Source organism: Quercus lobata, chromosome 6, assembly GCF_001633185.2.
Source record: "Quercus lobata isolate SW786 chromosome 6, ValleyOak3.0 Primary Assembly, whole genome shotgun sequence".
Lineage (NCBI taxonomy): Eukaryota > Viridiplantae > Streptophyta > Magnoliopsida > Fagales > Fagaceae > Quercus > Quercus lobata.
In genome coordinates this window covers 41,286,684-41,312,743 of record NC_044909.1, presented here as the reverse complement: position 1 = coordinate 41,312,743, position 26,060 = coordinate 41,286,684, and the positions used below count along the sequence as shown (strand labels likewise).

Sequence of the window (26,060 nt, the reverse complement as noted above, 5' to 3'; positions counted from 1 at the left end):
AAGGAATGCAGGAATTTAAAAAAAGAAAGCACCAAAAAAAGGATAAAAACAGTTTTATGTATTGAACGATACTTATTTTTATTTTGTTTTGTGGAGTAATAGTCTCATAACTCAGAAAACTTGGTTACACTGGAGATATCAATTTGGGCCATTATGCCATTTTCTACTATGGCAAAGAGATCTTCCAAACAGTAAATTCAACTTCCCACCTCAATCTCTTTCAAAAAATTCAAACCCTAACCTTTGATTCATGTAATGTTATATTTTGGTGGTAAAAATTGTTTTTTAACAGAAAAGTTAAATGGGAGTAACAGAAACCAAACAGAGTTAAAAATAGATAAGTAAAGTATGAAGTTTTAAATTACGGATAGATAAGATAAAAATAGGTTAAACTACATATGAGTTTACTGTAATTTGTAAAAAAATTAAAAAAAAAAAAAATTTCCAGAAACAATTGTTGTCCCTACAGTCATGTTGATGACGTGAATAGGGCATGGATACTTCCATATGATACGCAACATAATTCGATGTGTTTTGTTTTCTTTTTGTTTTTCCTTTTAAGACCACGTTGTATAGTTCAGATTGGCTACGGTGGTCCTGGACATCTGGGTTGAATTTTCTTCCTCACAAGAGATCAGGACGGAAAATACTCAAGCCCGACAAGTAAGAACCGAAGGCATTCAACTCTTGGCCGAAAAAACATTGTCTGTGCAATGAAGCTTTTCACGGTCAATGAGTTATATATTAGTTAGACCACCGAACAATAATGGTGGCACTATAAATGGGTTCTTTGCTTATTCGTGGGACAATTTGCAAGAAGCAGCCAAGTTTCTTTTTTGGCTAAAACCAACTTTTACAATGCATGTGAGCTTGTCAGGATTCCTTTTGTAGGGTTTCATGAGCAAAAATGCAAAATCATGGCAATAGTTTGGATAGCTTAGAACAACAGCCCTCTGTACAGTTAATCCAAATGGTCCTTCAGGCTTTATATAATGGTTCCAATCAATAATTCCAAATGAAGCCTATATTGGCTGTAAGTGTTTCCCTGGTAAAAAAACAACTCTGTTTTTAAAATTGACTCAATCATCTCTCTCTCTCTCTCTCTCTCTCTCTCTCTCTCTCTATATATATATATATATATATATATATATATACACACACTCTTTTCTTGATAAACATTTATGAATTATGCTACTGCCAAGTCTCCCAACCCTTTTATTTACCCCAAAAGCACTGAAAAAGGAAGGTATAATCACATGAAATCTTTGGCTGTACATGCAGACTGGTCTCTTATGAACTGCTTGTCGATGCACGATAATTGCCTTGGTAACTAGCAAACAATGTCGCTATGCTAATTGATCATGAGCCAGTGGTTAAATGATCGATGTATTAATGGGGCACATATAAAGACAACGACTGGTTAGGGTGTCACGGGTCTGGCACCAGCCTAAACATTACCATAGAGTGATGATCTCACTAAAAAAAACTACTAGAACGGTAAATGAAAACAACTCGGGCTAGTATTAAAAAAAAATGATGTTTTTGTTTATTTATTTAGTGAATAAGCCAAGATCAAGGTCAATTTTAGAATTAAATTACATGTATAAAAATATACCTAATATAGAGTTGATATTATATTAGATTGTGTATACTTGACTACTTGTAAACAAGTTCATAAGATATTAAATCAACCACTGTGCCCTATTAGCATGATAACACTCCACAAATACTAAATTTATGTGGGGTGGGAGGGGGAGAAAATGTCAGAGTTTAAGTTGCTAGGAAGTAGTTTTACATATATATACACCTAAATTATGTTAAAGTAGAATTTCTATCTTTTATGTGTGTATATATATATATATATATATAAAATCATTATTTGTAATTTATCGATAATATAAATAATTCATTTTGCAGTAAAAATTATATAATTATTAACAATACAATGATGAATCTAATTTTTATTAGTTCATAAACAAAAAAGCATTCTATCTAATTAACTCAAATATTATAATTTCAAGGATAAATTATCACTTTGGTCTTCAATCTTTCTCTCATATTTCAAAATGGTACATAACCTTTTAAATGTATCTTTTTAATTCTTAGTTCTTACCCTTTTGCTATAATGTCAAAAAGGTTATTGGCATTAAATGATAAATGAAAAGTTTGGGTGATAGCAATTATCAGTATTAAAATAATTCACTAATGCTAACTAGATGTGCCACATGGTATTTATGAAAAAAAAAAGTAAAACTAAAAAAACCTGCAGCTCGACAGAGAGAGAGAGAGTAGGGGTGTGGGGGGATTGAAAAGAGTTGATGAGGGTAAAGATTAGCTAGAAAAATTTGGGATCTCTCTCTCTCTCAATTTAGGTATCCCCTTGTGGAGCTACTCATTTTATCAACAAATTGAAAGGGACATTTGGTCTCAACTCCCATGATGGGATTCACCATCTATGAACACATGCAACAACAACGTTGCTACCCCATTTTTCCCTTATGGAAGCCAATTGTTGTCTGCACATGAAAATTGAAAAAAAAAATCATAAACCAAGAAAAACTCCAGTTTCATCCGAGACACAAACTATGGCCACGGAGCCTATTCAAACACCTCCCTTTGGTTATTCTAGGTTGAATCCGGGAGTTTCAAAAAAATTTCTTTTATAAACTTATATAATCCAATCTTAAGTCTATACAAATATTTCTTAAACATTTATACGTATTAACAAATAATATTATATATATATATATATACATATATATATACACATTTAAAAAGCCCCATACTCACAAATTGTTCACAAGTACATTATTATATTTGGCTGAATTTTTTTAATAATTAAGTGGCCGTTTGTTTCAGCTTTTAAAAGCTGAAACGCACGTTTTAAAACCAAAAAAAAATTATGTGCGTTTGGTAAGGATTTCAAAGTTGCTTTTTGTTAAAAGCTGCGTTGTCATTTGTGAAGAAAAAGCACAAATCAGGAAAACAGCAAATAGCACCATTGCACAAAAACGTTGAAGCGCTTTTCAGGTTATCGTTGGAGGTTGCGCATATTTCCCAAATTGCCCACTAGTTATTCTTAAAAACCCAATTTTATACCTTTACTTATAACACAATTTTACACGGTGAAAGTGAGCAACACAAATCAAGGATTACAGCAACAGCCCCAGAGAACCAGAGTAGATCACAAATTCACAAACAAGATTGATCAACGGTGTAGCCCCAGGTTCCTCTCCTCTGTGAAAATTGATAAACTAAGGAGGTGAATGAAACAAACGATGAAGAAGATCTGAAGATGACAAGGGAGAAACAAGAACTTGAGGGCTCTTAGCAAGGGAAAAGATTAAAAAAAAAAAAAAAAAAAAAAAAAGGAAGATGAAGATGAAGAAAAAGACAACGATGAGATATATGTGGTGGGGTTAAAGAGTGAAAAAGGAAGCTTTAAGATGTGGTCAGATATATGTGGTGGGAGGGGGGGGGGGGGGGGGGGGGGGGGGGGTTAAGGAGTGAAAAAGGAAGCTTCCTTGCAAAATAATAATATTAAAATAATACCAATAATTTTTTTTTTATTGTTATTATTATTAAGTAAATTTTTTTTTTAGTAGGTATTATGAAGTAGTTGATTTAGGTATGAAATAAATTTTTTTATATCTACATTGTCCTTTTTGGTAATTTATCACTCAAACCGTCACTTTTATAAGTGCTAGCCAAATACTCAACTTTTTCAAAAAATACTTTTTAACAGTTTTTACCAAACACTCAGCTTTTATAAAAAGTATTTTTTCATACTGCACTTTTTGAAAAAACCCAATTTTAAAAAATTGAACCAAACTCACCCTAAGCCTAAACTTAAGCTTAAACTTGGCTTATTTGTTTAATTATTGACAAAAAAAAAAGTATTTTCTTAAATCAAGCCAAAATTGTTCACAAATAGTATGATTCACTTCCAGATCTATTAAGACCCCATTTGTCCAAATAAACTTATTACCCCCCCCCCCCCAATGTAATGATGTGGATTTCTCATTATTCAAGCCTCCAAGATTTTGTGTCAATAGAAATTTAACTTAATTAAGACCTTAATTTGTTTCTCCCAATTATGAATGTGCCAAATAATCATTGATAACTAATTCTCCTAACAATTATAAAAGAAAATTTAATAAAACCAAATTAACAATTTTATATCTCAAAAATAGAAACGATTTTAAACACACCAATATATATATATTGTGGGGAGAATTTGTGTCTCGACAAGTGAACAGTAAGAGATGGAAGGATCAGGCCCGCGCCAAACCGGACGTGCAGACTCTCAACGACAGGACAATTTTTTAAACGTCGAACGAGGGAACGACCAAGATAACCAATGAGAGGGAAGCGTAAACACCTCTTATACGAGTAAAAGCCGTTCAAAGGGGAAGGATCATGCATCCCATGAGAAAAAGGATCGAAAGTCACAGAGCAAAAAGTAAGGAAAAGAGAGAGAAAAAGAGAGAAGTTCTGTAAGAAAAGCCTAAGTTGTTGCGTTTAAATGGTTGCATGGCTTACTAACAATTACGTGCATTCTGTCTTGACCTAGTTCTTCAACTCACTCTCTATAAATTCATTGTTGAGGGTCTTTCAGGTCAGAATCGCCTGCTCACTGGGCCTGGGCCCCAAAATCCGCCCAATAAAGAATATTGAATTGTTAAATTCTAATATTCAAATTGTTAAACTCTAATAAAATTCATGAAATGCATTGGGCCGACCGGGGCGGACCGGCAGTCATTTGTTATTTGACCATGAAACTGTCCAATGTGTAAAAATCCCTGACCTTTTACCACAAAATGATGACGTGCGTGCACGCTGAGCAAATTGGTAATCCTTGAAATACGTCTTTCATTCATCAAAAAAAGGAAAAAGAAATACGTGTCTCTAGTCACTTCCTACCACTTGTGGTCTAGGCGTGAGATTCTTGAAAATCTGTTGTAATCTCTGATGTACAACATTTTTGAATTGTCCATCTATTCGACATTCGACAAAGACTGAAAACAGAACCTGTAGCTACTTATTATTGTCCTACTACTCCGGCTCTATCCTTTATATAATTTTTGGGTAGTGTTAGAAATTGCTTTATATTAAAATTTTGACCAATTTTATAAAATGTGGAGTTAACGATAAAGGAGCTGAAAATAGTAAAATATTACTTAAGTAAATTTACGAAAAATGGTTATTTTGTTCCTAATTTATAAATTATGTAACAAAATACTCATATTTTGAAATTATTTAATAAAATGTTATTGTTTTTGAAACTCAATTTTAACAAAATCAAATTATAGGTTAAATTTGACATTAACAATGTCAAGTTTTATACATATTTTACCACTTAATTTTTTTTGAAAATTTAAGTAGAATTTGTCATTGTTAAAAATTTAGGTGGTTACATTTAAAAATATACATAGAATTTTTCATTATTAATGTCCAGATCTACTTATAACTCGATTTTGTTAAAACTGAATTTAAAATACAGAGATATTTTACTAAATAATTTCAAAAAATGAGCATACATAGTTTATAAATTAAGAATAAATACTTTTTTTTTTAAATTGAGTTTAATTTATCACTTTAGTAAATTTTACTATTTTTAATTGATGAATATTTTTTATTCTTTTTTATTAGTTAAAACCCACGATAACTCATCCTTAGATCCCACAATAACATTTCCCATAATTTGTATGAACTACGTTTTCCAATCCATTCCATTTTTTTATGTAAACTTCGTCCACTTCGTTGCGTTTGATTCTCTGATTTGATGTTTTGATCCAAAATCTGGCAGTGTACAACTTTGGGACTTTCAAGAGTGATGGTGTGGTTCAAATCCAATCAAATCTACGTACACTAGGATTGCTTCCCCTACAAAACTAAGGCCAAAAAGTGTTATGTCAAAGCTACAGCTGTATTAGAGACAAATGCATATAAAACTGAGCCCAGTTTCCAGTTTCAACCATCTTGTTATCCAATGAGTTTTTTCTTTTGCAGTAAGAGCAAGTTGAGCAAAAAGGAAATGACCCGCTTCACTATTTGGTGAGTCCAAAGCTTTAGCTAAACAACCAGTGCTTGGTTTGGACAGAAAACCATGAAGAAAGTTTCAGTTACTTCCCACAATTTGGGAACATTGCCAAGCCCGGGAGCTCCTAGTTACCGGGATAAGAGTGTTGGGAGCCAAAAGGGTTGGAGCTCAGAACGTGTACCACTGTCAAGTAATAGAAGCCGAAGGAATTCAAGTAGTGCTGCTTTTTTGTTGCCATTTAATAGTGGAAAGACTCTGCCTTCAAAGTGGGAAGATGCTGAGAGGTGGATTTGTAGCCCTGTTTCAGGAAATGGTATGGTTAAACATTCAAGTTCTCAGCCTCATAAAAGGCCTAAGTCCAAGAGTGGTCCAATTGTGACGCCTCCAGAGGTTGTGTACTACTCCAATTATTCACCAGCAATGCAGGGATTTGAAGGTGGCAGTGTGAGGAATATGATGGTGGGTTCTCCTTTATCAGCTGGAGTATTGGCTGCTGATAGTGTTGTTGTTCATTATGGTAATTCTAATGGAGAACAATCCTATTTAATGCATTCTGAAAATACGAATTGGGTACAACAATCTCCTAGTTTGCCTGGATGGTTGGAGTTGTTGAGTGAGCCTTCATTGTCTAGCTCTCAAGGTATGATGTTCCTCTTCTTTTTTACAGGCACATTCTAGATAATGAATTGAACCTGCGTCAATATTCAATAACTAAGAGTCACAAATTTTTTCACAATTGTTGAGATGGCTAATTGTAAATGGTTAACGATGAAGTAATGTTTAGTGGGCGCGCATGAGAATCAATAACAACTTGACAGATATGAAATTTTTTCTGAAAAATTAGGCTGGGATGTTTAATTTTTATTTTTCAAACAGTTGTGGAAGCCGCTGTGAATACTTAAACAGCAGCTATAGGTGTCACAGAACAGAAATTGAGTGTCGTGTGCTAGGGGCAATGCATGTGATCAAGTGCGTGGGATGCTTTATGGACAATCATTTGTCAGAGTCAGATACCTATCAGCCAGTATTGTATTTGGCCTCACACAACATGAAGGAAAAGTTCTCATTTTCCCATCATCGTCTCATCATTACAAATTTGCCCTTAGCTATCCAAATCAACTTGACAGGGTCATCTTTTAGACAAATTCATAGATTTAGGCTGTAATTTTGGGGGATTGATCTAGGAATCCCACTTAATTAGTAAAGGTTTGGGATAAAATTGTTCGGTTTCCCTATGTTCTTCTTGGAGGATATCATCATGAAAAGTATTGTACATGATATTGGAATCTTCCTAGAAGGAATAATTATGTTATGCATCATTTATACAAAACATCCTTCTCGTGGCCCATAGCTATAGGATCCACATGCTATGGATTCAACAGTTGTTGGGTCCTCATACTTTAAGAGGGATGTTACGTTTGCCGGATGCATGAGATACTTTTTCTCCCAAAAGGAACTAGGGAGCCGGTTTGCAAATTGATGTCATAATTTAGTTACATGAGGTTAAGGTAATAACATTCTACAATCTTGAGAACAACAAATAAATGAACTCAAATAAAGGAGTAATATCGACTCCACTGCTGAATGATGCATTTTTAATTTACTTCAATTCTTTACATGTTAGCTCGTCTCTGTTGGATCATATGTACAGATGAGAAACTTGATGAAACTGAGGAAATCATGGATTCTGGTGCTGTTTCACGAAGAGATATGGCAACCCAAATGAGCCCTGATGGTGGCTTCCACTCATCTCCAAGAGGGAAGTCTCCGTTTTCTCCGACTCATCAACCTATGCCATCTAATATTGTGGAAACAGAAGGTGACAATTCTGCTAAATTAGAAATCAGGGATGTGGAGGTTGACAAACGAGCTACTGTTATTAGGTGGTCTAAAAGACGTACTAGTAATGTGAATAAGAAAGGGTTGCCACACGTTGAAGACCTGAATAAAAATGCTGAGGAAGCTCAAGCTTCATCTTGGAATATTGCAGAGTCAGAAATGGACATTTCAAAGTAAGTTTTCTTTAAATCCTATCTTGCACCCATTGCTTCGGTTGAACATAATCATTCTGTTTTTGGGTTAAATTTATGAGGACCAACCAATCTTTCAGACTGCTTGTTCTCTTCATTGCTTCAGTTGGGACTTATAAGGAGTTAAATTGAATTTGTCCTTACAACTGAAAAATGATTGAACTATGTTCCTTCCTTGAGTGCTGATTTCAAAAGTTTAGACCAGAAACAACTGGTGTTCCTTCCTTGAGTGCTGATTTCAAAAGTTTAGACCAGAAACAACTGGTTTTCCAAGCAGACTGAAGGGGTCACCCTTTCTGTTTGGTAACAAATGGCAAAGTCTTTTCCAATCAAGTACCTGCACTTGCTACTACTAAGAATTTGCCAAATCTTTGTAGCGCTCTCTCTCTCTTCGAAAATCCTAACGCTTGGAATCTATTGGACCAACATTTTATGGTCAACCGGTTTATTGAAGTCTCACATGTGAGTGGTGTGATCAGTTAAGTTTTGAAATCTCATATGACATACTAATAAGTAATAACAAGAGTGAATGATTAATATAATATAATTGAGTTTAAACTCATTGTCTTAATCTTTTGGGGTAAATGAAGTCCTTATATGCTATATTAAGTATTAAGCCCTCAATTGAAATCTTTTCAACTTGCGATCTCTCCAACATATTAGCTAATTAAATTATTGGTATTTAATTTAATTTTGTAGAGTGAAGGCTATTTTAGCAATTGGGTTTTTATCTGTCTTAATAAGTCCATATGGGCGTGCCTATTGTACTCTAATGTGGAGTTTGCAATTGATAAATAAAATTTCTATTAAAATTTTTCTATAATGGCTTGGTGCTAATTTCTAGATTTTCTTTTGTGTTTGATGATGATTTCAAGCAACTTAGTTCATGTTTTTGTTTATTTTCCCTCAAAAATCCTTAAGAAAATATTGTGCTGCATTAACGTTGGTAAGAGCACTCATTGTACGACATCAACTCTAGTATTAGAGATCATTGTTCTGGACCAATAATTCTATTGGCTTGCAGGATGCAAAGAGAGGAAGCCAAGATCACCGCATGGGAAAACTTGCAGAAGGCCAAAGCTGAAGCAGCAATACGAAAACTTGAGGTCGAATCATTTTCAGCATTATATTTTATACACCAATTCAACTACATTTTGCTATTGGAAACAGCAGAAATGCTAAGATACTTTAAAGAATTCATTTTTAAGCTCACTCTCTCATCCATTTCCAAATTCTTTTCGAGAACAAATAGAAAGTTCAAAAAGTTCTGTTTTGAAAATTGTACGATTCTTTCTAGTCTTGTTTTATTGAGATCCTGTTATTATGTGTCCTATGCTAACTAGAGTTTGGTTCAGATGAAATTAGAAAAGAAGAAATCATCATCAATGGATAAGATATTAAACAAGCTGAGAGTTGCACAGATTAAAGCCCAAAAAATGAGAAGCACAGTTTCAGTCGATGAAGTCCCCAAGACTAATCACAAGATTTTTTCCTTCAAAAAGTATGTGCAGATGGGTTCCTTCAGCGGTTGCTTTACCTCCTATGCGTCCTAAATCCTCATATATGTTTTGCACCAGGTAAATGGAATTTCTGACTTCAAACTTCAGAGTTTGTTCATGGCTGCTCCATACTTTTTGTTTCAATAAATCTAGGGACAAAAAAAATCACTGACTGTTGGTGTAGCTTGTAGTGATTGGTTACATAATAAAAATTGTGCCAGTGATGAGCTTATATGAATGTTGCTCTAACTTGCCACCTTAATAAGTTGTGAAAAATTTGTGTTCTTAACATTATTCTTTTTTGGTTGCAGAGTGTTGATTAGATTCTACATTCTCTCTAGGTGAGAGGAACTGCGTTCACCAGCCAAATTTGGATGTTAAAAGTAGTCTAAGATAAAAGGCCAAATTGCTGCAGTAAGAAGAATGACCGTAGTTTCTTTTCAATTCAAAAGCAATGATTCACCACATTTGTCATCGGTGACTTGCTTCACCACATTTGTCATCGGTGACTGGTATAGAAGCTCTTCTAGCTATTGTGCTCTTTAATATGTTTTGTTAAGAAGTCCCATATGTTGCATTATACGGATACATGATGTGTTTAATGATTAAAATTTTGTTCATCAGACCATGAGGGTATTCTTGGATACTTAAGACATTATAGTTTAGTGTGAATACAAATTTTCTTTTACATGGTTTAGTAATCATCCTTTTGTGTATGAGTAATGTTGTGGACACCATCTAATTCATATTTTTTTTTCACAATCTACTAGGGCGGACGTTAAGATAAAAATATAAAATAAAATAAAAATTATGCATGTGATGCATCCCATGGTAGCAGGAATGCTTTTTATTTTTATAACTAAAAAGGGGATCTGTTTATTTAGTTATAATAGTTACAAAATAGTTGAGTCCAATGGCAATCCCTAACTCTGGCTAATCCGGGATTACCAATGACATACTACCATCGGTGTCAAGTTTGACAAAAGATTGTTGGGGAGGTGTCCAGTAAATCAACAGTTGAATCTGCGAAGAGGGTGATGGTATTTCACAATGAGGACGAATTCATTAACATAATTGATAATTTGATGAATCTAGGCAGATGGGGATATGATTTCTTGCTGCAATAGGCAAGCATTACGAGCTAGTCATATGCTTCGTATGGTTAAAGCAAATAGTGTATTCCGGGACAACATAAAAGTAAAAGTTGTTCTTTGATTCCAAGGTTCTGTTAAGCCAAATAAAGGTCTGAGTTTGAAAAAGGTCCCCAAATGGGGATAGGAAGGGAGGGATATGTCCAAATGAAATGAGTCCATCTACAACCCTAAAGAATGTTAAGAATACAACCGCAGTTTCAGGACTTTTGAATACATAACATTTTATTATAAAAATAAGTAAAAGATAATGCATCATTTTATTTAGTGGCTAATTTGGATGGAGAGAGAGGGAGGGGGATTAGAGTTGGTCGTAAATTCTGATCAACTATACTCTACTCCTCCATCTAAATTGGCCATAGAGAAAGGCATATTGGCAAAGGGTGTAAGTAGTAGACACCAGCTAAAGCAGAAGGCTAGCAATGTTAAAATGTTGCATTATGAAGAATGTGATCAGCTGGCTCATCTTTTAGAAAATAACGCTTTAGAATGTACACGTGATATAGCTATGGGTGAAAAGAAAACCGATAAATCATGTGATATTTGCCACTTGCCACGAATGGCAGTCATAATGTCACTAGGAATTTATGTGATCGTTACATTTAACACCCCTATCACATGGGGAAGGGGGTGGAACCCCACACCCAGGCCACAGGCTGCAACATGTAACAAGCTCGATATAAATAATGGTTCTATCAATTACGGCACTGGGTGTTGTTCTCAAAAATGAGACATGAACACACTACATGCGGCTGATTTTGTGCTGGAAACTCTGCTCAACCCTGCAGGCCCACCGGCTCTGCTTGGGCTCCACCCTTGTTAGATAATGGAACAATTCAGACACCACAGACCAAACCAAGAACACTGACACAACCAACAGAACAGAACAATCACGTGCACCTGATGCAATAACATTAAAGGATGGAGATTGAAAATTACAAAAAGTAACTTTCAATCTCAACCATTAAATAAAAAAAAAATGTAAAAAATTATAAGTTAAAAATGTAAAAAAATTTGTGAAAGAAATGGCGTGCATGGGGGCAATTGTTAAAAGCAATTCCACCTGATCTCAATCACCTCCTGATTATTTACAGAGCAACATTGGAATTTGGAAAACACAATAATTAGTTACTAAACGTGACAGGCAAATAGCCAACCGCGGGTACTGCAGATAGATGAACCAAACACAACGGATCACTTAACACTTTAGTTTTATTAATTCGGACACTTTTTCAAAACCTAAGGGCAGGTTCCAACCTATGTTCCCCAGCACATTACATATATAAATGCATTGAGATGGGTGCATAAACATGAGTCTATAACCCATTAGGTCGACTTCGAAAATGAACATACTAATAGTATATTTAAGTTATACAATTTAACACAAAATGCAATGCATTTTTAAGAGAAGCAATGTGCAAGTTCTCCTGGCGAAACTCTTTAGTATGGCCTATACCTCCAATCTGCTCTTGATGGTCTGGCACTGCCAATTCCATAGCCCCACTGCAAAACAAAGATGGCATCATATAAGACATTACTAAGTACCAAAAAAATAGTAACAATAACAGACATGCCTAAGAACTGTTCATTTATTAATTGCAGAATACATTAAGAACTAAGCATTAAATAAAGAAAACCTACTTTTCTTCACAGAAAAAATTGCCTTGTTCCAAAGATTACAAAAGTATCAACAGAAATCAACTACTAGATCTGGAATATTTAGCAATTATTGCTACATTAAGAGATCAATATACATACACTCACGTCATCGAAATCCAGGCTTCCATACATCCTGCCATAAGTGCGCATAGGACCGCCATAGCCTCCAAAGGATTCAGCACCATTCATCATAAAATTTCCACTGGGACCAGCATCATCAAGAGGTGTGGCTGAATCTATTGCGACCTGCCAAGCAATTTGAAAAGTCAAAACCCCGACATTCTACAACTGCTTAAGGATGGAAAATGGTTGCAATATGACTAAAAGAATTCGATTTCATACCTGATGTCCACAAATTTCATGAGCCCTTCGAGATACACGATCTGCTACACCTTCTTCAGCAAAAGTTACAAAACCAAAACCCCGGTGTCCAGTTCTCTTAGGGTCCTATATTTATATGCATTTCACAAGATTGTCAGTTACCTTAAATCAATTTTTCACTCATAATATGTAGGTAATACCGTAATAGCAATCTTACCTTGGGAACATAGACATCTAATATACGACCAAATCTACCGAAATACTGACGGAGATCGTCAGCAGATGCCTCCTGAGGAAGCCTACCAACAAAAATCTTTTTGCCCATTCCTCGAGAGGGCTCACCCCCTGGTCCATCATAATAAGGAAAAATTGACTGCATCAATTAACATAACTGGTATATATTTCACACATGTACATTCATAGGTTATACTTACTTCCATAAACAGGGCCTGGATGATCATATAAAGTAGGTGCACCAAGAGCTGCATATCTAGTGGCTGCGGAAATATAAGCATTGTATGCACCATATCCACCCTGTGCCACTCTGCCTATTGGCCTGAAGTCATCTTCCTGAGAATATAAAATTATATTAGCTTAATTTAGAAACACAAGTTTACTGTGAATAAAATTCAATTGTAAGCTAAAAGAGATGGGACGTTCTGCTTTCAGGAAAAAATCAGAAGGTGCAATTAAGAAAGAAAAAGACTAGTCATACTGTCACTTGCCTTTGGTGTTGCTCGATCAACAACTACAGTTGAACCTCCTAATTCATGAGTTTCAGCCATCAAACTGTCCACAGATTCTGGAAGACCGGAAACAGATAATGCCAGTCATTTTGCAAATAATCTTGGTTTTTTTTTTTTTCTTAAGAGAATACTAACAGGGTAACAAAAGCTATCTCATGTTCTAGTGTAGTTTTTCTTTTATTGGTGAGCAATACACAGTACACACACCTAGTGGGTCTTAAACCCACAAGGCCATCACCTCATCCTCCACCTTGTTCTTCGAATGGGAGGAACTGACATTTGAGCTAAAGCTCATACCTTCTAGTATAGTCAAATTTTAATATTTAAGAAATCAAGATTGTCAATAGAAATCACTTAAAACGCAGATACCTTAAATCCATTCACATTCACAATTTCCCCTTTTTCTTTTGTTGGGGGGGGGGGGGGGGGGGGAGTTATTTCTAGGATTTCATACATGTAGATAGACTGAACTTTATATCTCACAGACCAATGATAAAAATTCAAAAATCTCTCTTCTTTTGTAGAACAATAATTATCGGGAAGGTAAGATTATGATGTTCAAAGAACCAAATGTCATGCAAAAACTAGCTGTATAGCATCAAGTTAAGTAAGATGGTCTGACCTGCATTTTCAAAGGTGATAAACCCAATTCCACGATGCATTTTTGAGCCTTGATCCTACAGAACAAAGACATCAATTACATCTTGTTGATTACAACCAGAGCAATCATTGCAATATAAATTTGTGTGTGTGTGTGTGTGAGAGAGAGAGAGAGAGAGAGCAGACCTTAGGCATGTACAAGTCCGTTATCTCACCATATTTCTCAAAATGGCTGGTAGAAAGATAAAAAAAGGTTAGAGACCAACATGTTTCCTCAACATACTTAATTGAATCATGCTATAAAATTAGTAAAGGTATGACAAAATAAAGTATCTTGATAATCTAGCAATCAACTCCGTTACCTTCGGAAGTTTGCTTCCGTCACAGATTGTGGGATCCTAGCAACAAAGATCCTGGTAACTTTCTTTGCCGGTGCTCTCATTTCCTCCTGCCAAAAGAAACCATCAAATATAATTGTCAGCAGAAAATTACAATTGGATCTCATGAGGAAAAGGTGAGAGAATGGAAATCGCAACAACAAATAAAATGTACTAATTTTAAATTCTGTAATGCAACCTTTGGGGTAGCCACTTTAACTTCCAGAATTCTGTTGCCAAGAAAGTGCTCACTTGACAATGCATTCTGTAGCCAGAAAGACATCATACATCAAACAATATCATAGACATAATACATATTCAAATTAGTACAACCTCAAAATTTGTCTAATCAATCAAAAATATCCTGCTAAAAAAAGATAAGTAAAGAACACAACACGAATTCTAATCAATTCTAAATTTGTACTGACCTTCGCATCTTCATCTGATGCAAATGTTACATATCCAAAACCACGAGACCGGCCCGTTGACCGCTCCTAAATCATAAAAACAAATAGAATTGCATTACTTTTTAAAATAAATTCCAAAATAATAGGGGAAAAAGAAGAAGCAAATATTAAAATTTTGTACAATAGTTTATGTATAAAAGTATTTATGGAAAATCCAATCTCCAAATTGCCCATCCCTGAGGAATAGAGTACAATTAAATTTGAATAAGAAATTTTCCTGAGGACAATCAAGAAGCCTCCTAAAGGTCCAATTCTAGCCATTTTGTTAAATCAAATGCTCAACCATATCCTGGTCTAGTCTCTACCTCTTTCACATAAACCACTTCTTATGACAGCCTAACTAATGACGATGTAATATTTCAAATGTAATTGAGATGCAGCATACAACATCCTTTTACATTTGATCTAGTGTGGAAAAAAAATGATTTTAGTCAACTTTCTCTGACAATTATTCAATCCACATAAAGGTTTCATGCATGAGCAGGAATTTCACGTGTTAGGTGGTAAGCTAGGATGCTCAACCATAGAAATAAGTGTTAAAGTACTGGACAATGCTAAGACATGTTGTCTGATGTTGTTTTCAAATGTCTCTATTGTATATATCAAATTAAATCCATGATTATTTGTTCTTGGATGATTTTGTGTTGAATGTACAACGAAGTAAAAGATGTATCAAATTAAACATCTACTACTAGAAAAATAACTAAATATGTTCCCTGGTCACTTCCATTTTGAGAGAAATTAAATTTGTGGAGTTAGAGTTGAGGGTCCCAATGCCATTCCTTATATTTAAATTGATAAAATGCCTTTTCCACTGAAAATGAAATTTAAATATTTCACACAATTATTTTGCATGAATTCTTCAATACAGAAACCAATTTCAGCCAAAATTTAATCCATACAAAAACTAAGCACAAAGAGGAAGCAGGAAACCACAAACTGCTGTAACTGATAAAGCAAGTCCAATCCGAAGAAATAGACAAACAGAAGTATTAAACTTTGACAACGCAAGTTCATAGGAAACGCAAAAAAATACTAGAAAAACCAAAAATCCCATTGATTCCTCTAATCCATATACTCTAAAAGCTCTATCTACAAGTAATCATCTTAAGCTAAGGTTGTGCACTAGCCAATTAAAAAAAAATCCACCAAGTGAAAATCAAGACCAAGCTTAGGCAGAAAGAGGTCATGGAAAACTTGGGAAGAAGGAAAATAAATTAATTACACCTGGTTGGACAGAAAGTAAGGAAGCAAATGCAGTAAGAGTGAAGGAAGTGATTGCATCTGGATGAGGGTTTATACACAATTACCTGCATCAGAGCTTAGACAGGATTTGGGTGCATTGGGACACTCTGGAACTAGGAAGCACGGACATGGATATGGGTACAGGTATGACACAACGATATGACAATTTCTGAAAAATTAGGATACAACACGACGGGAATACGTGTTTAATTAATTATTACATTTTTTTTTTTTATATTGTTAAGCATTTATTTTTCATATATTGTTAAACATATATCAATTTAAGAGCAATAATGGATAATAAAGTGAATCCATGGCTATTAAAAAATGTTTAGAATACAATTAATTTTTCAAAAAAAAATTCTAACCCACCAAATACTAACAGGACCATCATTTATTAAAGAAAATTATTATTGTTTGGCAGGGCACATTTGGGACACATATGCAGCTGTGTCCAAAGAGTATCCAAGTCCGACACAGACATGCAGCCCATTTTGCCATGTCCATGCTTCCTAGCTAAGGAAGTGAACAGTGTCCTCATTGTATCAATTTGACCAGGTAATTCAGTATCAGGTGGAAGACAAGCAAGGGTTTTTTAGATGGCTTTTGTTCATTAATGCATGCTTCAAACAATAAAGTGCAAGGAAGACAGCTATGGACCAGTCGGAGTCCTTTAAAGTTCAGATTGAAGCTAAACCATGGTTGATCACAGGTGATTTTAATGTGGTCAAGATTATTGAGGAGAAATCTGGCAATGAGACTTTATCCTAGTATGAATTAGAATTTGGGAAGTGTTTATTCAATAACAAGGTGATGGAACACAGTTTTGTGTGTAACTTCTTCGCATGGGGCAACAAAGGAGATGGTGGTGAATTTGTAGCCTAGAAGTTGGACAGAGTGCTAGGGAATGTAGAGTGGCTAACAGCTTTCAATTAATTTCCTGTTGAATTCTTAGCTCCAGGGGTTTCAGACCATTCACCAGCTGTAATCTCAATTGATGCTAAGCAAAACTATGGCCCTAAACCCTTCATATTCATCAACTTTTGGTCTGAGTAATTCTTGAATAGATGGGGGAACCTTTCAGTGGCAGCTTGGTGGGACATTTTAAGACTGGTGGAGGATTGAGATAAGGAGGTCCTTTGTCTCCTTATTTGTTTGTGATAGCAATCGAGATATTCACAAGATTAATGCAGCAGAAAGTGCAGCCTCCTATGTTATTCAAATTTCATCTTAAGTTCTCTAAATTTACAGCTTACCTAAGCTTTGCCGATGATCTAATTGATTTCTCAGGTGCTGATTTGGACTCAATTAAGTTCATTAAAGATGAATTGGATGAATTCAAACATATCTCTGGATTGTTTGCAAACTCATTGAAAAAAAGTTTTTGTGCTTATGTGCAATCTCAGATTTGAAGAAACAACTGCTAGCTATTTTGAATTTCAAAGAGAGCAGACTTCTAGTGAGATACTCAGGAGTTCCCTCGACATTTGCAAAGCCTAACGCTTCTTTTTGCAAACCTCTTATTGATAGAATTACAGCTAAAATAAGTTATTGGTGTCCCCTTGGCACTTGATCATTTGACTTTTTGTTGATTCCATTTTGCTGAAAGTTGGTTTAAGTATAGTTGTACCTAAAAAAGCGAGGCTTAAAAAATTTGTACACAAGCAAATAAACTAAAAGGCTAAACAAAGAAATTGATGGCAAATAGACACTTGGTCCATCTATGCATCTCTCATTTGCTAGAAGACTGAGGTTGGTTCAATCATTTTGGTATGGCCTCCGGATGTATTGGTCCAGCCTTTTAAAGTTGGTTAAAAACTTACAACAAAAAGGCTAAAAGTTGGTGAGATACTCAGGAGTTCCCTCGACATTTGCAAAGCCTAATGCTTCTTACTGCAAACCTCTTATTGATAGAATTACAGCTAAATAAGTTATTGGTGTCCCCTTGGCACTTGATCATTTGACTTTTTGTTGATTGCATTTTGCTGAAAGTTGGTTTAAGTATAGTTGTACCTAAAAAAGCGAGGCTTAAAAAATTTGTACACAAGCAAATAAACTAAAAGGCTAAACGAAGAAACTGATGGCAAATAGACACTTGGTCCATCTATGCATCTCTCATTTGCTAGAAGACTGAGGTTGGTTCAATCATTTTGGTATGGCCTCCGGATGTATTGGTCCAGCCTTTTAAAGTTGGTTAAAAACTTACAACTATTGAGCAAAAGTTTAATAATTTCCTTTGGAAAGGCAATGATGATCCAGCCAAACGTACTAAAGTGGCATGGGAGCTGGTGTGTTGTCCAAAAAAAGGACAGCTGGGTTTGAAAAGAAGTGAATAGTGGAACAATGATGCAATCATGAGGCATATCTAGAACCTATTTGCTCAGACAAGTTCTTTATGGGTGGCCTGCTTCAATTGAACCCTTTAAAAAGAAATGAGTTTCTAGGGCGTAAAAGCACCTCAAGATGGTAAATGGGGATGGAGGAAGATTTTGAATTTAAGAAACATTATAAGATCTCTTTGAAGTTTAAAGTGGGCCATGGTTGTAATATTTTCTTATGGCAGAACTAGTGGCATCCAGATGGAGCTTTTGCTTCAGGTATGGACGGTTGCGTACGATACAGCTAGGAGCATAGATGCTAGGTTGTCTGGTGTGTTTCATGATGAGGTTTGGCCATGGCTGTAATAAATTTTATGGTAGGACTAGTGGCACCCGGATGGAGTTCTTGCTTCAGAAGTATGGATTTAGGATTGCATATGATACAACTAGCAGCATAGGCGCTAAGTTGTCCAGTTTGTCATGATGTGGTTTGGATGTGGAAACCAGCAAGGTCAAAAGAGCTGGTTTCTATCAAAAGCAAGCCATTATAGTAGGGGAAGAAGATAGAGCTATTGGGATCATATTTAAGTCAAGTAAATATGCTTAATACAAAGACTTGGATAGCATCAGATGCAGATTTCCAGATATGAGTTGGTGGAAGGTGCTGCAGTTCTCTGGAGTTATTCCTAGACATGCTTCTATTGGTTGTTTTGCCATTACAAATAGATTGGCTACTAGAGACAGAATGGTGCAATAGGGCTATGGCACCATTGGACCATTCTGTCTCTAGTAGCCAACTATAAACGAGACCAATCTCTATGCAGAAGTACAATTGAGAGTAGGAACCAACTGATTTTAATGGCCTTTTGCTAAAAGAATCTGGAATTTTATTGTGCATTCTTGTTTTATCAAGAACATTAAGTTGTTGGCATGATATATAACAGTTTGGGGGAAGGAAAATCTGAGGGAAAAAGTTTGACAGTTCAAACTTTGCAGGTTTGCTTTGTGGGAGGCAATATATCAAAATTTGGCAAAAGAGATATGCTCTTCTTCATGCTGGGGAGAGCAGGACAGAGGAAAGGATTATGCAGATTATTAGTTAAATGGGAAGTCAAAAACACCGTGCAAGCAACTAGTATCAACTGCAAGTCACTCCTAAATAGGGCTATTTGCTGCAGATGGGGGATTTCTCTTTCTGTTATAAGTAAGATATATATTGTAATAAACTTGCTAGGGTCTTAAGGATGGGAATGTGAATTGGTGATTCTGGCAAAGCGAAGTGGGAGGAGAATTAGGGGAATTTGACTTAGTTCGAGGTAGTCACCTGAACCTAGAGAGAGTAGAGGAATTTGCATCAATGATCATTACAAAAATAGTTACATGGCTCATAGTATTCATACTAGTGATCTTACAAAGCAGGTATCGAGAAAAGCTCAAGATTGTCCCTTTAACTAACTAACAACTAGTAACTAGCTAACAAACTACTATTGTGCTCATCTTGCTCTTTGTTTTTGATAATCCGATAGTTACAACAATGGGGTAGGGGAGATTCAAACTCTGGCTCTTCTCATAAAGAAGAGTAGGTAATGCCACTGAGCTTTGCAATCTTGGCTTGTCGAACTCTGGTAACCTTATCAATTCATTCACAAGGTGTGCCTTCTTAACAAGTGCCCTTCTTAGCCGGGTTGAGCTTGACTTGTTGCACTCAGGTTTGGGTTCATTACATTCGTTTAGCCATTGTTTATATTGGTCTTAGTTCTTTTTCTTTTTCTTTTTTCTTTTTTTCATTTTGAAGTTGTAATTGTGCTGTAGAGTTTGTTTGTTAATAACATTTCTCATTCAAAAAACAAAAAAAAAATTCCAGACCAAGCTTTTGTAAAAGAAAATATCAAAGATCAAGCAGTGAGAGTAAAAATCAGAGCTTGAGCTAACCTTCATGACAATGCAATCCTCCAAATCCCCAAATTTGCTCATATATTCTCTCAAACCCTCCGTATCCACATCCCATGGAATACCCAGAACCTATTATCCAAAAATTTGTAACCACACATAATTAATAACCAAAAAAAAATTAAATTTTTTCCTCCTACAACTACAAAATTGAATGAATTAAGAAAAAGCAAATAAACCAAAACATAGAAATTATAGTAAAAACTAACCACGAGCTTTCGATCCATGGAGAAGGAATTGGTGAAAGTAAAGAGAAGCGAGAAACCCTAACACAATAAAAAGAAGAAACCTTCTCTCCTCAGTCCTCACCACTCTCTCTCTAAATCTCTCACACTCTATTTCTCTTTCTCTGCTCAGCCCTGCACATGATAAGCACACCTCTTTCTCACAACACACATACGTCAAATACCAAATCAAACTCACCATTTTTGCTAAGCTTTTTTTGGGGGTTTTTTATAATCTTTGAGTCAAAAACAGCCCAAAGTAAAAAAAAAACCAACCAAAATAAGAGAAAAAGTTGTTAGTTTTCGTTTTCATGAATAGACGCGCTCACTGACCTTACTTTTCTGGAAACCCTAACGCAGTGCAAAGGCAAGCTCTCGCCTCTCGTCTCTGTGTCTCTTTCTTACCTCTGTTTTTCTCTCTCGTTCGCACGCACGCGTAGCTCAAGACCTTCTCTTCTCGCTTTTGAGGATTGAAACGGTGCCGTTCCTTGTTCCCTTTTAAAAAGGGGGTTGCGATTGAGAGCAATTTCTGCGCAATAATAAAACGCCAAGTAAATAAAAGAAGACACCTCAATTTTTAAAGTTTATAAGTCATTGGTGGATGACAAGAACATGGTAAATAAATGAAATAGATTTTTTTTTGTGTGTGTGATTAGTAAACAATAATTATTTAATGTTTATCCTTTGTAACACTCTTTCTTTTTGTGTGTGTGATTACAGATTTTACTATATTATTTTTATAAATTAATATAATAATGAATGTGTAAGGACACGATTTAGTACTGAATCAAAACAGTATCGGGTTCGTACGTAAAGGGCCCAGACAATATGATTTTTAGAGCGTGGGTGTAAAGAACTAGGCTAACTGTAATCTATCCTCCAAAGACTCAATTTCATGAACGTTCAAGGTTTTTCAGTTGATACTCTGGATATTCCTCCTTAGTGACTAGTCTCAATCCTTCTTTCTCTTCTCCCTTTTCTCTCTCTACTTTCCGTCTCTTGTTCTTTTTCTTTCTTTTTTCTCTCTCGATCCCCCCTTCTTTCATGTTCTTCTTTTAGCTTATATATCTCCCTTTGTGCTCCATCCTCGCCGCACACGTGTAGGTTAGGTTCGGAGGATTTCTTTCTGTCCCATCTGGCACCTCCTAGAACTTCCTATGGGCAGCTGTAAGGCTGCTTCCCCACTGTTCAGGTATCACCTCCACATTAATGCGGCCAGAGAGTTGGTTGAGAGGTCATTAATGCGGAGGTAGCTGTAGCTTCAGATATTTGTTTGTCTTATCTCTTTCATCTTTAGTCGGCTACTCTACCCTTTGAGATGACTGAATTCTGAGATCTGATTGCAACGAGACCACGTCCTGATCGTCCTCGGACGCGATCGTCCTCGGACGCGTTCTGCCGAGGACCATGGTGTCCTCGGACGGGTATATGGCCTCCGATGGGCCACTGGCCCAACAATCCTGAACTCATTCTGAATCCTATGGGCCTATTAATCGAACGATCCCCACAATAGCCCCTCAAAATCCTACTTTTCGACTCTTCAGGAAAAAAGGTGGATTTTGACGTCATAAGCCTGCACCTGTGTGCGTTTTGGGGCATGCCCCTGACGCTTCAGCACCCCGGTTTTGGTAGCATTAAATTCTGACAACTCCCTTGTCTCCCACGTTCGACGGTGAGATCCAAATCAAACGTTAGGGGGCTTCTCTTGTTTTGTGAGCGGGAATTTTACCGCTCACAACCTTCACATGACTATAAAGGCGCTCCCAAATTGAACCTGCACCTTGTCCTTAATGGTTACGTGGTTCCAGAGTTTATACATTGAATCTGCCTTCTTCCAGTCTTCACTGTTCTCCTGGCGACTACAAATAATCATACGTTGTCCGAGGTCCTTCTTTTGAACCTGTAAGTCCTCTTGAAGCTTTTGCCATTGTTTTTCTACACCAAAAAGTTTTTTCTCTACTAAGTCTCTTTAGAAAAATGGGGAAACAGAGGAATCCCTTTCGGCGTCTCGTTGACTCCGAGGAGGGTATTAGAAACTTCCGCTCTAAGTACAATATCCCACCTATGGTAGGGATGAGGTATGCAGCCCAAGGGGAGTGGGTTGACGCCAGGCAAACTGGGGAGGTGGTTATCCCCATGATTGCCTTTATTGAAGGCGGGATGACCATCCCCATGGGCAGTATCACTAGGGGTTATCTTAATTTCTTTAGGCTATCCCCCACCCAATGCGCTCCCAATATGTTTAGGGTTCTGGGGAGTATAGACGCTTTGAATCAGAGAATGGATCTAAACCTATCACATCACGACGTGAATTGGGTATACAGCCTTCACCGCCTAGCTGACCAGGATTATTATCTCAAGTCGAGATATCCTGCAGTAAGGCTAATTCAGTGCCTCCCTACTTCAAATAAGTACTTAAAGGAGGATTTCCTTATTTTTTCTGGGGAATGGCATGATGGTCTACCTTGCCCGACAGTAGAAGGAACACCAGGTGGGTGCAAAGTTACAGACCTATGCCACTTAGCTCGTGAACACATTTTACTTACCTTTATTATTTTCGGGTCTTACAAATTTAACTTTAAAATTAACGGTTTTGCAGATAGACGCTACACGAAGCCCAATCTCAGATTAGTCAATAAAGCGAGCCTAGACAGATTATTGAAAGCCGAAATATACGTGAACGAGGCTGATGGTCAGCTACGGGCAGCACATTTAATTCTTGGCTATACCCCCCTTTCTTTTGGCTTTCAGGCGCCGAAGTACGTGATTAGGGCACGCGATCCTCGGCTTCGCCGTATCAGTGTTGCCTACGAAGGGTTCGTTGTTCCAGAGGGTATCCCACTTCCCAAACACACACCTCTCACAGAGCCTCTTCTTGTGGCCAGCGTCTCGGCGGGGCCTTCTTTACCCTCATCTTCCTTCAAGAAAAAGGGAACCAATAGGAAAAGGAAAAGGGGAAAAAACAAGGAAATCGTTGTAACAGTGTCTGAATCCACGAACGACTTAGAGATTCTCGATCAGCCCACAAGCCCCGAGGAAAGTTCTGACGAGATGGGGGTACACAGGAAACCCCAGAAAAGTTTAATGGAGCTGATGGAAGGTCAACAGGGAAAGGCTGCACCTGCCCAAACAGTACCATCCCTGGTTTCATCTCTTCCAGCTAGGTCTCCTCCTACAGTTCCTCGCCACCCTCCTCAATCTTCTCCGCAACCAACGCCGACCAGTACTGCCGAGCAAGAAAAGCGCAGAGAACAGAAGGGTAAGGAGGTGATAGATGCGAGTAAATCTCGCCCCACTCGAGAGGAGGATGTCCAACGAGCTGCAAAGCAGCAGAAAACTAGGCACGCCGCTACGCGGGGTCAAGAGAAATCTGATTCCCCACGTCCCGATTCACAGGCGTGGCTGCCAGCTCCTATGCTCAGTGGGGAGCCCCTGCGAGACGATGCCTCTATAAGGGACTTCAACGACGGCATTGGGTGTCATGTAGCCTCGGCCATAGAGGAGGCCTTATTGCTCCCAAAGGATATGGCTGAGATAAAGAATGTGAGGAAGAATCAACTCATCCTTAACAATAAACGATATTTGGGCATGGTGAGACACTGTTTTTTACACTGTTTCATTGTGCGACTGTTGCTTACTAATGCGCATTTTTCATTAACTACGACGCTAATTCACACCCCGTTTCTTACAGATCATCCAAAATACTTTCAAGCTCGACGAGATGCTCAATGCTTGCTCCAACCAGCTAGATGGTGAAAGGAAAAGAAGGGCAACGGCTGTACAAACCTTGTCCAAATCTGAACAGGATTTAATCGCCGCAAGGAAAAAACTACAGGTCGAAGAAGAAGCTCGCAAGAATGCTGAATTGACATCAGAAGGTTACCAGAAGCAGACTGAGGAACAAGCCAAGCTTCTGCGCGAAGCGAATGCCGAGCTGAAGAAAACTCAGGAGCAAGTTCTTGTTCTTAAGAAGCATCTGGAAGAGACTCAGAAGCTAAGGGAGAAAGCTGAAAAGCTCAAAGAACAAGCCGAGAAAGCGAAAATCAAGTCCGAACAGGCAATGAATGAAGCCGAGCAGAGGGGCTATGAACTTGGGATAGCTGAAACTGAGAAAGCCCTAAGAGCCGAAGTTCCGGAGGTGTGCCGCATCTTCTGCGCGAGAACCTGGAGTGAGGCTCTGGACCGTGTTGGGGTTGAAGCCTCATCGGAACTACGTAAGCCAGAGAACGTATATTACCCCGAAGCGATATGCTCTTCAGTGCCTCAATCGTACCAGGCTGATACCCCTTCCCCAGCTATTAACCCTAACGAGGAGGCTCTGCCTCGCAATTCCCCTCCAGGAGCTTCCCCCAACAAACCTACCACTGCTTCAAAGGCAGAGACGGTCTCACAAGGTTTTCAACAAGAATTGGACTCCACAGTTCAATCAACTGGGGACATTACCAATTAAAAGTAAAAAAGTAGAAACTGTTTTGTAACTTTGACTAGACATTTAATAGAGTACTTTCTCGTTTAGCTTCTTATCATTCTGATGACTCTAAGTTATCTTCACCCGTACTTACTTTGTCGTCATAATTTTGTATGGGTCCATCTCAATCACCTTTTTCATTACACGCCAACCTTGCATTCGGGGTTTTCTCTTTCTGACTCTTTAATGAATGTTCATAGGGCATTTTTTTCACCAAGTTTATGATTTAGGAAGCTCATCACCGCTCTATTTACCATTTAATAATTCGATACACCACTTAGCAGGTCAATTTCTACCGAGTTTACGGTCTGAGGACTTGACATGACCTAGTTTATGTTCAACAGTTCAGTATGAATGATAGGATGTTAATTTCCACTAGGTTTGCGATTTGAGGACCTGGCATAACTTAGTTTCTGTTTAACAATTCAGTATGAATGATAGGATGTTAATTTCCACTAAGTTTGCGATCAGAGGACCTGGCATAACTCAGTTTCTGTTTAACAATTCAGTATGAATGATAGGATGTTAATTTCCACTAAGTTTGCGATCCGAGGACCTGGCATAACTCAGTTTCTGTTCAACAATTCAGTATGATAGGATGTTAATTTCCACTAAGTTTGCGATCCGAGGACCTGGCATAACTCAGTTTCTGTTTAACAATTCAGTATGATAGGATGTTAATTTCCACTAAGTTTGCGATCCGAGGACCTGGCATAACTCAGTTTCTGTTTAACAATTCAGTATGATAGGATGTTAATTTCCACTAAGTTTGCGATCCGAGGACCTGGCATAACTCAGTTTCTGTTTAACAATTCAGTATGATAGGATGTTAATTTCCACTAAGTTTGCGATCCGAGGACCTGGCATAACTCAGTTTCTGTTTAACAATTCAGTATGATATGACAGGATGCGAAATTTACAGGATGCATATTCGACGTAAGTTTAAAAGAGAAAATCTGAAT

General features: G+C 37.1%; 2 protein-coding genes across 4 annotated transcripts; one reads left to right on the top strand and one right to left on the bottom strand.

Annotated features, from left to right (window-relative positions):
- Positions 1–5,707: 5,707 nt before the first annotated feature.
- LOC115950720 lies at positions 5,708–10,230 on the top strand. The gene is made up of 5 exons (XM_031067955.1): positions 5,708–6,683; positions 7,695–8,055; positions 9,098–9,179; positions 9,429–9,650; positions 9,884–10,230. Exons 1-4 carry the CDS (start codon positions 6,110–6,112, stop codon positions 9,624–9,626), a joined length of 1,215 nt encoding a protein of 404 aa, XP_030923815.1. The 5' UTR covers positions 5,708–6,109; the 3' UTR covers positions 9,627–9,650; positions 9,884–10,230.
- A 1,617-nt stretch (positions 10,231–11,847) lies between these two features.
- Positions 11,848–21,162, bottom strand: LOC115995212 (RNA-binding protein Musashi homolog 2). 3 transcript variants are annotated; one of them, XM_031119682.1, is made up of 14 exons: positions 20,964–21,162; positions 20,616–20,765; positions 20,389–20,478; positions 14,855–14,920; positions 14,626–14,691; positions 14,412–14,497; positions 14,236–14,281; positions 14,072–14,126; positions 13,429–13,505; positions 13,138–13,273; positions 12,921–13,048; positions 12,725–12,829; positions 12,488–12,628; positions 11,848–12,226 (listed from the first exon to the last, which is right to left on the bottom strand). In XM_031119682.1, the coding sequence occupies exons 2-14, from the start codon at positions 20,631–20,633 to the stop codon at positions 12,164–12,166; spliced, it is 1,077 nt and encodes a 358-aa protein (XP_030975542.1). In that variant the 5' UTR covers positions 20,634–20,765; positions 20,964–21,162; the 3' UTR covers positions 11,848–12,163. The 3 variants fall into 3 exon arrangements, with proteins under 3 accessions (XP_030975542.1, XP_030975541.1, XP_030975540.1); XM_031119681.1 differs by having other exon boundaries at positions 12,482–12,628; positions 20,616–20,786; positions 20,964–21,161; XM_031119680.1 differs by having other exon boundaries at positions 12,482–12,628; positions 20,964–21,161.
- Positions 21,163–26,060: the final 4,898 nt, after the last annotated feature.